Genomic DNA, 16,119 nt, shown 5'->3' with positions numbered 1-16,119 from the left:
TTTTTAAATCTATCAATGTCTAAAATGTATGTTATACTTGTAAGCCTATAATTCTGCACTAACGCAATGACCCTGCTGCCCTTAAAGTACCACTGCAACAGATTTATAGTCCTGAGGAACTAAACCTGTCATTAACTGTAAATTAAACATGACCATTAAAGGATTAAGAGTTCCCCAAGTTCAAAAGAAGTGTCCAGGCAACTCATCTGGTCGCATGATACAAGGATTATTTACTCTTTCAAGGAGATGCTAAAGAAGAACTTGTAATTTTTGGGCAGCTATGCTATGTCAACTTATGCTATAGCAGACCCAAGTAAAGAGTGACAATATGAAATAATGGACAAAAGTTATTATGAATCACATTATGTAAGTCTTCACAGTCTATAACATAGGCCACCTTACACATTATCTCACACAACTGAGGAGAATCGTAATTATATTTATATAACAATAATCACAGTTTTGGCAAAAATATGCAATTTTTGAAGAATCTTTTGCCCTCACTCATAAGGTACTGCTTTCTTTTTTTCATTTATAATAGCTGCTATGCTCATTAATTCAGAAAAAGGTGGAGTGACAACCTTTTAACAATTTCAGATTGCTGCCTTTCTAACAGCTGATAACAGGTACCAAATGAGAGGTAAGACTAACTCACAGGGTGTTGGACCATTAAATAATACTACTTGTTTACATAACTGAAATTTGTCTGAATAAAGGGCTTGCTCAAAAGACTAATTTTATTTCATCAATTCATAATCATGAAAATATTTTGCCAGTCAGTTTTAGGTTCATAGGTACTTATTACGCTATTGATCTGTGAGGATCTTAAGAAGCCATGTCTTGCATTCCCATGCTAATTATTAGCCCTTGTATTACAATATGAATCTACAAAGAAGGGTCACACAGGTATTTGTTGGTTACTTACATGTTTCCCCCCTGTTTATGAGGGCCACTGGAGCTAAACCAGGTATGAACTTGCAGTTATGCAGCCATTTGTCCAAGTGATGTTTGAATACAGTAAGAGAAGTAAGCTGCTGTATGTAGAGGGGAAGCTGGTTCCATAGAAGTGATACTCTCTGTGATACACACCTATCCCTCCAGCATGCTCTGTTAAGCTTGCAAAGGAGACTGAGGTCCCCTTCAGCAAATGTTTCTGATAATACTGAACTTATGAATGTGTAGTAGGTCTAACGGAACAGGATGTGCTGGGTCTCTGTAAGCGAGCAGAGGTAATCTCTTAGTAGCCTATATGATACGGATAAGAAGGATAAGGGTTTTTCTTTTTGGTTAGGAAGCATTCTGCTCATTCCAGCTTTGACAAGTGTTCGGACAGGTACATACCAAAAGAAGCATTACACTCAATGCTCAGCCTAATGAGTGCAGAGTACAAAGGAATAATTATGCCCCAGGATCTGGATGCAATGTCCTTCAATACAAGCTGTGCAATGAAAAAGGGACTTCCTTACAATAGTGGATGCATGGTGATCAAAGGACAGCTCATTGTCAGCCTAGGTTCCAGATCTCTAACTAGGGGATCAGTTTCCAGGGAAGTGTTGGTAACGTGGCAATTATAAAATGATGCATGCTTACCAAAGCATACAGTTATACGTTTCTTGGCATTAGTTTCAGTCCATGGTTTTGGCACAAATTTGTTTGGAACAGACCCTCTTTATAGGACCAAGATTCCTCCAGGGAGTTTATGATGGCACCAAGTTTGCAGTCATCTGGTCAGTCAGCATTCCTTAACATTAGCTCTGTCCTCTGTAAATACCAAAGAGACATGGCCCAAAGACTGAACTCTGGGGCACTCCACTAGTGCCAGGCCTTTTGGAAGAGGTTAAACCACTCACCCTTACTTCCCATGATGTATTTGTGAGCCAATTTTTTATCCACCGAGTTACATATGGGTTAACAATGAGTTAGGAGAGTTTATTTGTGATGACGGAGTGTGGGAGGTTATTAAACATTTTTGCAGGGTTCAGGTAGGCAGTGGGCATTGATTCGCTCTTGCCCATTGCCTCATTGACTTATCAAAAGAGGTCAACCAGGTTAAATAGGCAGGACCTATCTTTGGCAAATTCAAATGGGTATTAGGCTGAGTACATAGTTTACTTCTATTTCTGTTTACTAGTTCCATAATGACCCCTTCCATAGCCTTGTAGAAGAAGATGGTCAAGCTTATGGGTCTGTAATCACCCAGGTCTGTCACAGTCCTACCTTTGTGCAAGGGAATGACTATTGCCGTCCTCCATTCATCTAGCACATAGCCTGTTTTAAGGCTAATGTTGAATAGCCTCAATTCATGTTTCAGGCTAGCCAGTCGGCAGCCTGGTATCTCATCTGGACCCATAAACATACTGTTCTTGGCCTTTGACAGTACCTTGAGATTTGACGAGTGGGGTAGATTTGGGTATTTAATTTGAGACTACTGGAGGGGAGGGGGGTGGTAAAACTGTAGATTAATTTTTCCGCTAGTAAATTAGTAATGCATTCTGGGACTGAGTATGCGGTATCACTTAGTATTAGATTTGTGCAGTGCTGGGCATAGTTTCTGAGACTTCTAAGATAGTTAAAGAAAGCTGTGTGATTATCTATTTTTTAACTCACACCTGGCTTTGACTGATTTGATCAGGATTTGGAATTCCTTGTTTAGTTTATCCAGAGTATGTTTGACTTCATAAGAGTTAGACTTATTTTTACATGTAATGAGTTTTTTCCTTAATACAGAGCCTGTTTATATTTGGGTTCCTGCACAGGAGGTTTATTTTTTAATTTTGCATTGCATTTATTTCAGGGGGGGGGACAAAACATTTATGCAACTGTTTACATATACATATAAATTGGCATCAAGGATTTCACATAAGTAGTGGAATTAGTGATGTGGAAGGGGCTTTTGAATTTACTGAGGTCACTGCTCACGTTTTAGTAGATTAGCCTTTGCATAGTCACTGAATACTAAAGTATTGGAGGATGTTTCTGACTTCAGTCTTACGGTGAATGTGACTGACTTGTGGTCTGATTTGACCAGGAAGGAGGTTATAATAGACAGGGAGCAGAATTTTCCTATAAGGTGAGGACTATATCCAGGATTTCATCTCTTCTAGCTGAGTAGTGAACTAACTGGTCCGGGAAATTTGTATCCAAGAAAACCAGAAATTTCCAGGCATACATGATCAAGGATATTCAAGTCTCCCACTTAATAGTGGAATATCTGGAAGTCTCCCAGGAGGATGATGTTTGGCTTAATACATAAGGACTCCATACTGGTTAGGTAGGAGATATTACCCATAGGGACAAAGAGGGAGGTCTTACAGTAAACTACAATGTGATACAGGGTTTTGTTTATAGTGAGTTGGACACGGAAGAGTTCCAAATTGCTATCTCATCTAATGTGTCTGGAGGTGAAACTTTTAAAAAACTACTGAAGTACCACCTTTACTACCAGATAATGTAACTTGAAAGATATGCGAGTGTAAAGTACACATTTATTTTCACAACACACTTAAGTTTGCTTAGTGGTAATTCATTTTTATTAATGGGCATTACAGCCAGCCTACCCTGTAAAGACCATAGGTCATTAATGCAGAAGTGCACTGAAACTACTGGCACTTCAGTATCCTGACTACTGTGCAGACTTATGCATACTCATATATATGTGTAAAGATCATATGTGTATATTATACAATTATACAAATATGTATAAACAGTGTGAACGTGTATGTGAACATCATATACATATTTTGTACAATTATACATATATATAAAAAGTGTGAGTGTTTGTGTAAATATGTGTACATATATACAAGTGTACACATATATATACACACACATATTGCACCTGACCTGGGTATATAAGGGGGCAAAACAGTGCCATGAAAACGCATGCGAATTATGTAAAAACAAACTATATTTACAGATAATAAAAAAATAAAAGAAAGATGTTTTAAGGGAAGAAGAGCTCTATATGCGCTATGAATTATCTTAATCTCTCTACTACTGAGGGTCTCTTTACAATTTTTGAAACTACAGATTTCCAGTTTAATTTAACACCTTTAATGCCTGGAATGTGTGTGTGTGCGCGCGCGTGTCCTTAACCTAATGGTTTAGAGAACTTTAACCAGTGAAGGCTTTGTACTGCAACACTTCCAAGAATTTTATTTCATTTTTAACAAACTCAAAATGGTATATGCACACAGTAATAAGTCTGAAGGGTTTTACAAGCCCTTGTCAGACTTGTTGGCTTAACTAGCTGAAAGTAATCTTGTTTTACTTAACAGAAATGTTAAACAAAAGTCACCCAAAAATTAAGTTTCTCTAAGCAAGAACTCTTCTCACCTGCAGCTGTAGATGTCATTAATTTGGTAGTGTTTGTTAAAGGCTATAGCCTCCATACTGTCAGTTAATGGTCCATCCAGCACTCTAATACCTGTAAGACAAATCATGCAACTACGTCATATACTAGCAGACAAACTGAAACCAGCTTCTTTCATACAGATGCATTCAGCTAATACGGTCATTAGAAATCAATAACAATTCAAAAGACCAGTTAAATGATGACAAATAATCTGCATGTTGAGTCTTCATGTATAAGGCAACATTTATATCTTTAAAATGGCTAATTAAATACACTGTGCATTTGCTGTTCCTGTTCACTTTCAGGAAATTTAAATTGCTAAGGAGATAAGCTACATATCTGCTGTAAATAAAACTTTTGTGCCATTTTATTTATTTATTTTTTTTACTTCTAAGCTTCGTCTGTACAAAGATCATCCAGTTATATCTCTGGAACTTGCCACTTCACAACCAAAAGAAATTGGCTCGAAGAAGGCCATACATGTTGGCAGTCATCATATTTCTGGTTCCCTGCTTTACACCTCTTCATCCCACAGGTAATGTGCCAACAACCACCTGGCATCCGTTTATGCTCAAAGAAATAAGAATAAAGGAGCAACATCCTGAACTCTAATTACAAGGTCAATGCTTCAGCCAAACCTCTACATTACCTTTTACTAGTCTGCTTATGCAAAAGAGCTAAAACAATGAGTAAAAGGTCACACAGAAAAAAACAATTGGTTAAAAACACAAAAAGAAATATCTCGCAAAGCTAGACTTTCCACTGCGTGACACCTTAAACCTCTTATATTAGAAGCGACATGGAATATATGCAAATTACACTTTAAGGATATCAGGTGTTTCAGCTAAATGGCAATTCTGAATGTCCACGACTTTTTCTTTGAAGTCTATTTATGGACAATTTCAGGCCACTAGCCACATGGCTAGTGGGGTTTGTTTTGGCTTTAGTGGCCTGAAATTGTCCATAAATAGACTTAAAAGAAAAAGCCATGGACATTCAGAATTGTCATTTAGCTTAAACACCTGACATCCTTAAAGGGTAATTTGCATATATCCCATGTCACCTTATACAAAGGAGGGGATAACTGCAAGTTAGTAAATAACCACCAAGCCCTTTATGAAAGTGAATCCTGTGGTTAAAGTCCCATGCTCTCCAACAGGAGCTCAGAGAATCAAATTGGTCCGAAAAAATGGTGAATATCTATCTGACATAAGACACAACATGTGTGGCTTAAAGCTTTATGGAGGGCTCAATGTAGCTTTATTGAAGACCAGCTTGAAGACTCCTACAAGTTGACTGGTCTACAATTTTAGGAATGAGCCTGTTCTTAACAGCGAAATGGTAACATGTCATAGCTGTGCATTAATAATAAGTATGTTCCACTTTGGAAGACTTTGGTTCATTGTCCTAATGAATTGTTTCCTGATTTGTTACAAGTTGATCCTATGACTATAGTGTAGTCTTCTGAAAAGGTAATTTTGAATGAAAAATTCAGCTGGGTTATACTCAGTCATAGCAGATACAGTGGTGGCAGAGGTCAGTATTGCTGCCTCACAGCATTTTGCCTTTCCAGTTCAGTTCTCTCCTGAGGTGCCTATGTTTCTGTCCTAAGATGGCATTTTTATTTTTTCCCCAAAATATAAATTTATTGCAAAACATTCAACATATTTACATTGAGTCAAACACATTAGTATTTAACATAAGCTGGTGTAAGTTAGAAAACATTCTATTTTTATGCTGCATAAAATTTTAATCACATCACTGTAAAATTGTTAATACAAGGCAATTTAGGCATATTAAGTACACACACATGCACACACAAACGATCCTTCTTTGATTAGACCTAAACGCAAATTTTTGCACTGTTCCCTTTTACTATTTCACTTTTCACCCTACTGGCTATAACAAAAAGGAAATTCTCATGCTTTTAAATCTCTTGATATGGTCTTGCTTTTCTCTGTATTGCAGTCATGGTAACAATTTCGGTACATTTGATGCCATTTACCTACCATAACTCCATGTTTGAAACTGCATTCATTATTTTGACAACATCCTGACGTGCACATGCTATCCTTACCTTCTGTGTGTTTTTGCATTAGTAGCCAGTATCAGTAACAGAATTGACAATGCTTTTTGATGTCTAGGACCCTCAGCTGCTGACTCATAAATTAGTATAAACAAAATCTTTGTTAAATACCTCATCCATCACATTCTGCAATGTTAGCTTAAAGACTGCTGACTCTTATCAAGTCTAAAATACAAGTTCCCAGTTCCCCATATCCCCTTCTGAACGTCTCCAGCACATATTACAGCCTGTGGAAACATTTTTGCAGTACATTTGTCATGTGGGAAATACCTGTGTAGACTCCCATGGAAAGGTTCTGAACGCATATGCAGGGATTGGACAAATCTAAGTCTCTCCCACTCTAAACTTTCAGCTTTCCGTTACAATCCTTTTTAAATGTTTTGGATTGCTTTTTTTCCCCTTCTTGCTATACATACATACACACACACACACACACACACACACACACACACACACACACACACACACACACACACACACACACACACACACACACACACACACTTTAGGCCTTACTAATTAATATTTTTGTACTTGCCAGTCCTGTCCTAAGTTAAAACAAAAACTGTGCTAGACATTACATTTGTGATATTCTTTTTTTAATAATGTATGTCAATTCAGGACATTGTTCGAAAATAATAACTTGGGTTGTGGCTGCAGAGTAAGATTTTATTTTGCTTCATCCTACAAACTTAGTGTACCCCATACTTTTAGCTGTTTCCCATACGTTGGCTCTGTGTTTCTATTCTTCCATTCCTTTTTCTTACCATGGTTATTTCCATGTCTTTGAGCAGCGCATATTGGTAAAATGACTTGCTTTTACTCCTTTATTTCTTCCTCTAGCAGGACTATTCTAGCCAGCTGAGATATTCTCTTCAAATAAACTTGGTTATTAAAACTTTTTTTCCCTAAAAAACCCAGACAGTACGCTTACTATACCCAAGAAAATGTTTCCGGTGTCAAGGTCATCTCCTTCTATTTATCCATGTAGCCTTCACATTGCATTAGATAAAGACATGTTAATTGTCCATTCCTGTAATAACCCCGAACCCCAAAAATTATATTGGCATTACTAGTTTATCCCTGGAACCTCCGATCTCCCAAATTCTATTGGTGTTACTACTTTGCCCCATGCAACTCCTGCACATTTACCTTCCCAAATAAATTAGTCGATCCCTTATGGAATTCCCTTCTTTATCAATGTTAAGTACTCCTCTTCTGGGGAAACTAGGAAAGCTGTGCCTAAGTAAGGCATCAATGGAACCAAAAACAACTTAGCATCCCGTATCTTATAAGAAGTTCAAGGCTAATGTGTCTTATGACTATTATGTCTTGACAGTTCCCATCTTAGACCATAATTCCCCCATCTAAGAGATAGCTACACCAGTCAAGCTTGGAGTGAATTTATGAATATCCATCCAATGATCCCAGTCCCATTTGAAGGAAGATAGTGCATCACCTGGAGAGGGAAATTCATTCCAGAGAAGGAGACTCAGTAATGAATCTCTTGCTCCACCTTGCTTCATTGATCTGTTGAAGTAAGTTTAGATCCCTTTTCCTGTTTTTTTTGTGAAGGTACGTGAGATCCTGGACTACCAGAACCCAACTGCCCAGAAGACAAGGCATAGGGCTCCTCTGAAGAGCCTATAAGACACAGAAAAGATGGTCAAATGCCTCAATTTTTTTCTGGTAATTTAGGGATTTTAAGCAAATTACCCTCTTTGTTAGGAACCTCTTAGGTCTTTCCAGCTGCTTGATATATCCAGTTAGGTACAACCTAAACGAGGCAGTGTATTCTATATCTTACCTGTGCTGAGTACAAGGGGGAGAATAACATCTTTAGATCTGGATGATATTTCTTTGGTGATAAGCTATTCCAAGTTGAAAGATTTCCTGACAACTGCTGCAACACGGAGATCAAAGGAGAGGAACTGATCAACCCAGGATCCCAGGTTGCTAACTTACATAGAGTTATGAACTAGCCCCACTGCCATAAGTTTCCATTTTTATGTTTATGCAAACATTTTCTCTCTTCTTCCCAAAATTCCTTAACAGACTGGGACTCTGAACTGGTCAGTCAAATCTCAAAATATTTTATTTTGTTGTACTCCCCCAAAATATAGATTGGGTTGCACACAAGATAGGATTGCGGTTAAGTATTAATGCTTCATTTATTTTATTTATTTTTTACTTTGACAAATGCTGAAATTCCTTCAACTTATGGGACAGCAAGGTGACAAAGTGCACTGACTATCAGTATAATCATATGCAAACAATGCTGTTTTAATCTCATGCCCTGACCATTCATAATCTTGAATTTGTTATGCTCATATCTTTAAAGCTAGAGGTTACAGATAAAGAGCAATAAGGAGTGGTGACAGAAGGCAATTCTGGTGAGTTTCTCTGTATAGAAACTGAGGACCTGATAACCAACCTCTTATTTCCCTTGAAAAGTTGTCTATGTATACATACACATAAATGGGAGTTATTCAAAATTTCAACTGCTCATAATGTCAAATCCTTAATTCCTTGAACATCCAGAGCATAAAACCAGTTTCTTGTTGATTGCTAGTATTTCTGGGGATCAGGAATGTATTTCCCAATGTGGTGTGATCTTGAAGTTGATACAGATAATATGCAGTGGATGTGCATCCCCCTTGTAAAAAAGCTATTTATTTATTATGTATTCCAAGAGCCAACATTTTGAATTTTGAACCACTGGGATTCTATATTTTGGTCTGTTGTTCTTGTGAACTAGATCCATATACAAGATGCCCCAACAGTCTCTCTAGGAATCCCATTTTTCATCACCTCTCTCAAAAAAATCCCAGCTCATCTTATTTAAGGCATTTACAGCATCTGGGCTTATTATTAACAATGGTTTCATTTGATCCTTAGCATCTTCTATTTGCATCAGTGCTTTAATTACACTGATCTTGACAAGTGTGGCTTTGTAAGAGGGAGACTTAATGTTTGACAATCAAGTATAGTTGTAACTTTGTCATTCTTGTGGCTAAAATTCCCATAAACATTTCCTAGACATAGTTCAGCACTGAAAAGGGTCCACAGATGGACTGTGTCATGTGGTTCTGTACAAAGGAAGCAACATGGTGGTCAAAAGTCAGGTTACTATCAACCAGGGTGCCCAAATCCCTCACTACTGATTGTGGAAAACAAGTCCCTTCTAACTAATACTATAGTACTGTACTGTGATCTGTGAGGTGCACTCCTGTATACATACCTCAATACAAAACTCAGAAAATCTATAAAATTCTACTAGGATTTCTTGCTGAAACTGTCAACTATGAATCTTACAATTTTGCAATACATTTTTCCACTTTCTCTTAACTTTTCATCCAAATACATTTGGGACCTCGAAGAATTGCCAAAATAGTCTACTCTTATGACAACTTTTCTAAAAATCATAGTCTGGCTTAGACACTCAAGTTTTTCTTGGCTTAGATAGCAACCTCCTCTTCAGCAGGATTTAACTGTTCCTTTGTTCCCTGAATCACTCTAATTTGTTGTGAGGTACCCAAGAATTTTCTCTGATTCCTACATATTTTGCACTTTCATTAATAATGCCTACCTAAGTTTCACCTTTAATGCATCCTACCCCTCTACAATATCACCAGTTTTAATCAAAAACACTCAGCAGACATGATAAATCTTTACACCAGGATTCAAGTATCTCTGATCTCAGACACTGTGCTGGGGCTATATCCAGTAATTACCTTCTTGGAAACACTCCCAGAGTGAAAGCTGCCAAAAGGGACAAATGGTCTGAAATTGTTAACAGAGTTTTAACTTTCTTGTCCATAAATGTATATTCTACAATATATAGTCTGTCTATAGCACCTATCCTTCTCTAGGCATAAAAGATGCCCATCCCCCTGAGATGTCAAATATACAGTTGACATTTGCTAAAGAATAAGGCCCTGGAAAATCTATGTGAAGTACACTGTGGAAGACACCCTCATTCACTGTGCTAAATAAGAGGAGAAAATGAGAAACAGCACTCCCTAAATTCTCCTCAGATATACGGTCATGTAATGGTTTGAGAAAATGTGGGTAGATGACCAAGAACTCCTATTTTGGTTTCCTGCACATAAAATTTCAGTTGTCTATGCAGAGTGCGCAACATTCCTTCTCCCCTGTTTTGTAGATTGGGCAAGAAGATGGACAGATAAAAAGCTACACTGAGGAAGCAACCCTTCATTACCATAGCCATAAAGAAAGGTTTCTTTAAGGCTCACCCTGGGGTGATACTAGGAGGGTTGGATTGCTTTCCAAGTCAGGGCTACAGATTTGGGTTCAAAGGATGACTAGGTCAGTTTTTCAACTACATAATTTAGGTCAAAGCATCAGCAATTCTTTTTGGTGGTCTCAAGGGCAACATTCCTTTCAGAAAATGATTGGTAAAAAATGCACTAAATTGTGGATTCATTGACAGGCAGGCTGAGATGGCTGAAAGCTGTATTTTAATGGAAGCGTAGGCTATTCCTTCACTGGAATGCTCACTTATGAAGTGAAGTATCATGGACAACAATGTCGTTTTATGGTCCTGATTCCTTTTCACGGCACTACAAGAAAACCTCTTCCATTTGGATAAGTACTATTTCCCAATGGCTCTTAAGTATGTTCAGCATGTCCTCTGAATTGTTGCCTGAAGGGCAAAAGAGTTAGATCATCCAGGCTGGGAGCAGTAATATTTCCAGGTTGGGGTATATGGCAGCCTTCTTGTTCTGAAGTAGGTGGTCCACTAGCAATGACAGCACATGAAGTTTCCTCTGGACATCTCCATGTGGTGGAAGAAAGAAGTGTTGCCTGGGCCAAAAGGGTGCTTTCAATAACACCTCTGGCCTCTCTGTTCTTGCCTTATGGATCACCTTGGAGAACAGGAAGGATTATAAGGAATGCACATAGGAAGCAACCTCTCCATTTGATGGCTAAGGCATCTACTGGTCAAACCTCCGTGTTCAGTGCACTTCAGCAGAACATCTTCACCTGTTTTGTGGAAAGAGATTTATCTTTGGCACACCCCACCTGTGTGCCAGACAAGCAAAACCACATCCATCTAACGTCTATTCATCCAATCATGTGGATCTTTCTTTGACATGACAAGTTTCTCCATCACTGTATTCTGACATAAAGGGACTCAGCACCATTTTTAGTGTCATCTGAGAGTGCAGTGTCATCTGTCAGGTAGTCAAGGCTGGCCAAAGATGGTTTCCCTTCCTGCTTGTTAACAAGCCACATACAACTGATGTATTGTCTGTGACTACCTGGAGGGCATCTCCTTTCCATATTGGTTTGAAAGCCTTCAGTGCCTGACTCAAGGCTATCATCTCTTTCACATTTGTATGCTTTCTCCTTCAGGCTGCAATCCACAGGTCCTGGACTCTGAATGGCTCTGTGTATGATCCCCAGAATAGGACTGAAGCATCTGTTGTTAGTGTCTGGTGGGGAGGAGTCCTTACTGAAACTCCCAAGTTCAGTTAGACGTGGGTGACCCACTGTTTCAGCTCTTGGAAATGCAGGGGAAATAATAAACACTTCTTCCAGGGACTGACTGTGATGGTTCTGAATGTGTTTCAGGTACTTCTGGAACCTCTTCACATTCAGTCTGTCCAGAGATACCAACGACATGGTGGAGGCGATGTATCTCAGAGCCCTGAGACACTCTTTGGATGAAACCTTTTTTCCTGTGCTAAGTTGGGTAAGTATTGCTCCAAATGCTCTGCCATCACTTGTAGGAGAAATACCTTTTGGCAGAAGGAGTATTAAAATTATCCCAGGAACATTACTCTTTTGAAGGGAGTAAAGTTTAATTTTGGGATGTTCAATGAGAACTCAAGATATTGGAAGCATTCTATGGTGAAGGCAAGGGCCATGTCTACTTGCTCCTTGGAACTGCCTGAAGAAGGCAGTCATTTAAGTTATGGATAAATGAGAATGATCTTTGTCTTGCAATAAGGAATTACCAAACACAGGAACTTTATAAACATCCTAGGAACACTTGCAAATCAAAAGGGCAAGGAGATAAACAGACTGTCACGCCCTCCCTGATTCGAGTCTGAGAAAGTATATGTAGTCTTTGTGCACAGAGATATGGCAGTTGGCATCAGTGAAATCTAAGGTTACCATCAGTGCCTATGAAAAAAGGAGGGGTAACAGGGCTTGTAAGGTTGACACTTTAATTTTGTAACCCTGAGTAAGGTATTGAGTTTGATAGTTCCAAAATAGATCCTGAAGACCCTTTCTTTCTGGAAGCTAGAAATATTCTTAAAAGACCAAAAAATGGTTATTCTCAACTGTACCAGTTATATTACCCCTAACAAAAGGAGCTCCTCCAGAAAGGGGGAAGAGGAGATAAGGTGAATTAGCTCCTTTGGCACTGGTGGGATCCTTGCCAGCTTTAGTCTTTTTATAAATTGTAAAGCTGTATAACCTATTTTTTCTAATACCCTTCCAGTTTTGGAGACATTCTGTGAGCCTTCTTTCAATATTGGTTTGATTGGGGTTTGGAGGAGGGGGTAAAGGAGGTGAGAATATCTAAGTAGTCATGTTCACTCCTTGGGGGCTGAAGATGCATAGGGATTCCCAGGCTTTCCCTTAAGATCACCCCTGGCATTTTTTTCTTGCACTGGTCCCTTTTCACTTCCTGGTTTGCCTTAACTATGCCTGTAATAGTAATGGCCGACCTTAGAGGGCCAGTTTCTGATATATGTTGGCACTGAGGAGTGAAATAGCTTCTTAATAGTCTGCTTCTTTTATCTCTTGTCTTCATCTTCCTAAACTTCAACCACTGGGTACCAAAAGAGCAGCTCCTCGTCCTATGTGAAATTATGAAGCTACACTCTGATATTCTCTGGCAGGGTCTGCAGCCTCAGTCTGGCATGACATCTTATGACAGAACTTGTAGATGCTGCCCTGGATGCTACATCAGCAGCATCATAACCACACTTAAATGTGTGCTTTGTCACCTGACTTGCTGTTTGGGTTAAATTTATTAATTTCACCCTCAAGTCCACATCAGACACCTCACACACAGAGTTTGTCTTTCTCCTGGTCTAAGACAGCAAATTTGTTACTTTACCACATATGTCGGACGGTGGAGTCTGCATGTCCTCCCTGCGGTCAAGTGGCGTTCCGAAAGACATGTGTGGTTGGGCATCGAGCTGGCAACTCGGCACAGTAAAAACCTACTGCCAATCATTAGCAGATCGGAGTTCCGCTGTGGCGAACCCTAACCAGGAAAAGCCAAAAGACAAACAACAACAAACGTCCCTGAAGACTAGAGTGGCAACAGCATACCCCTTCTTCCCAAACTAGTATGGCATTCTGGTTTTCCTTTTCATTTGGGAAGGTACTGCATGCAGGAACCTATTTGGTCCTCTTCTCTGAATCCATACATGCTACAGTTGGATCAATGACAGGATTTATATAAAGGTATTTATGTGTCTCTTGGGCTCTAGTTTCTTATGACTGTTGGGATGGGGTTGAATTGAGTGGCCTAGAATTGTATTTCCATAACTATTGTGTTTTACTATGAATTTTGCTGAATTTTGTACACTGCAATTTTTTTTTACTAACTGCTCTTAGATTCTGTACATAAATACTAACTATCTTCTGGAGCTCTTCTCCCCAGGCCTCCACTATAAATGGGCACCTTTTGGCCAAGTGGGCTTTCCTGGTAAACAAATGCCAATAAATAAATGCATTTTTTTTACATTAAACATTTTTCCACACTGCTGTGTCCTTCCTGTTTCTTATAAAATTACAGAAACATTGCCATCTATAATTATACACACAGACATGAACAGACATGACCATCAATTATACACCCTTATATGACAGAGTACTCCTTAGATGGTTTACTTGTAAACACATGAATGTCTATGGCAAAGAAATGTATTTTAGCTCTCTGCTGTCAGAACCATACAGTGCAACCCACTGCAACCTCCCATTCCACACCTCTTAACTGTCTCTGATTTCACATCTTGCTTTTGCTCTGTCCCTCACAAAACATTTGAATTTCTGGTGAATCACTGAGGGTTATAATCCATCAGTAATGCCACTCATTAGAGTTTTGTACTTCTATATGGTTCAAAAATAAATGCTGATGCAATACCTGTTCTTTTAAGTGGATCACAGTAATAGTTGCACATTTTCCATTATTTTGGGCCATTGAACCCTCCCCCATTATTTTTGGTTTTATTCAGAATTCTTGAGCAAAAAAGTTAAGAGGTATGCACTATGCCATCCCAACCTCGTAGCTCAAGAATCGGGGACAAAGACCCAAAATGAAGGAGAGATTTTAAACAGTGTTCTTATACACTTAGAAAAATTGCTAGCATAACAGGTTGTGCATTAGTTATTTTCTGAAGGATATGAAGTCTGACATTCACATCTGTCATTTAGTGGCCACAATCTATAGTACTTTTCCAGAAACCAGAAATTTTAAGAGGAACAGATCAAAATTATGAGGCAAAATCAGGATCAGTTGAGTTCTATGCCCTCTGCACAGACTTGTACATACAGGCATACACAGATATGACTATCGATTACAGCCACTTGAATGACTGTGCACACCTCGGATGTCTGCTTGAGAGCAATTGATAATGACCCAGGAATATCTCAGTTCACTGTTGTCAGACCCATACAGTGCAACCCACTGCAACCCTCTCAGTAACTTAGCTCAAAAATCTGAGACAAAGACCCAAAATCAAGAAAATATTTTAAATACTGTTCTTGTACACTTTAGAAGTTGCCAGAGTAACAAGCTTTGCATTAGCAAACATATTTCTGGAGAACATGAAATCTGAAACTCACGACTACAATTTTTATTTTATCCAACTGCTTAACTGGGTTAGTTCACAGGACCAAATGCCCTTCTTTAGGGATTACCTGGGATCACTGTATGTTAAGTAAATTGCTCAAAGTCACACAACAGGCAAAATGGAGGTATAGCAAATAAAACACAGTACCCCTAACAGGAAACAATTTAGTAAAAACTCACAGCCTTAATCCTCTGTGCTGCCAGACAAAATGTATTTACTTAAAAGTTAACTGAAAATGTTTTGCAACAACAAGCTTTGCCAGAGCAATAAGAAGTATGAAATTATAAAAATCCCTGTCATTAATGATTGACTGTAATCCATAGTGATTTACCAGAAAAATAAAAAAAAACAAATACAAGGGAGAAGACAAAAATAGGAGACAAATTCAGGGACAGTTGAGAAGCACATCTATGTTCCCTGCCCAAGCTTGTGTGCTTAGAAAGGTCTCCTGGGTCATTAGCCTAGTAACAATCTATGAATATTTGGTTGTACAATTAAACAAATGAAAGAGAAGAAACTGGAGCAGTCCATCTTCAGATTGCAGCAGCAAAGTGAACAAAAATTTACAAGTTAAAAAGGAGCACTCCACCAAATGTGAAGTATCTGAGAGGACTGTATCCACATATGTTTTTGATCCACTGGATATAGAACTTTTAATATACGGGGTACATCAAACTAAATTATCTTTTTCTCTGTACACAGTTTCATTTGAGGAATAAACTTACTTCTCCTTTTCCTCTTGTGATAGTCTAGAAGCCATCATCCACACTCAAATGTCTCCCAATTTTAGAAGCTTGCACACCTGCAATCATTTTGACAGAATTTGCTTTAAGTTT

The 16,119-nt window shown here is 38.6% G+C and overlaps 1 protein-coding gene across 1 annotated transcript in view; it reads right to left on the bottom strand.

Annotated features, from left to right (window-relative positions):
• The window catches only part of PCSK7 (proprotein convertase subtilisin/kexin type 7), a 1,762,277-nt gene that overhangs the window by 1,399,835 nt on the left and 346,323 nt on the right, over window positions 1–16,119 (bottom strand). The window contains exon 5 of the mRNA XM_044080959.1: window positions 4,336–4,426. Within this exon, the coding sequence (XP_043936894.1) occupies window positions 4,336–4,426 (91 nt within the window). The remainder of the gene's footprint in view (window positions 1–4,335; window positions 4,427–16,119) is intronic.

This window comes from Protopterus annectens, chromosome 8.part0 (genome assembly GCF_019279795.1).
Source record: "Protopterus annectens isolate FY-2018-M chromosome 8.part0, PAN1.0, whole genome shotgun sequence".
Classification (NCBI taxonomy): domain Eukaryota; kingdom Metazoa; phylum Chordata; order Ceratodontiformes; family Protopteridae; genus Protopterus; species Protopterus annectens.
The sequence above is the reverse complement of the archived record's forward strand: the minus strand, read 5'-3'. Positions and strand labels throughout refer to the sequence as shown.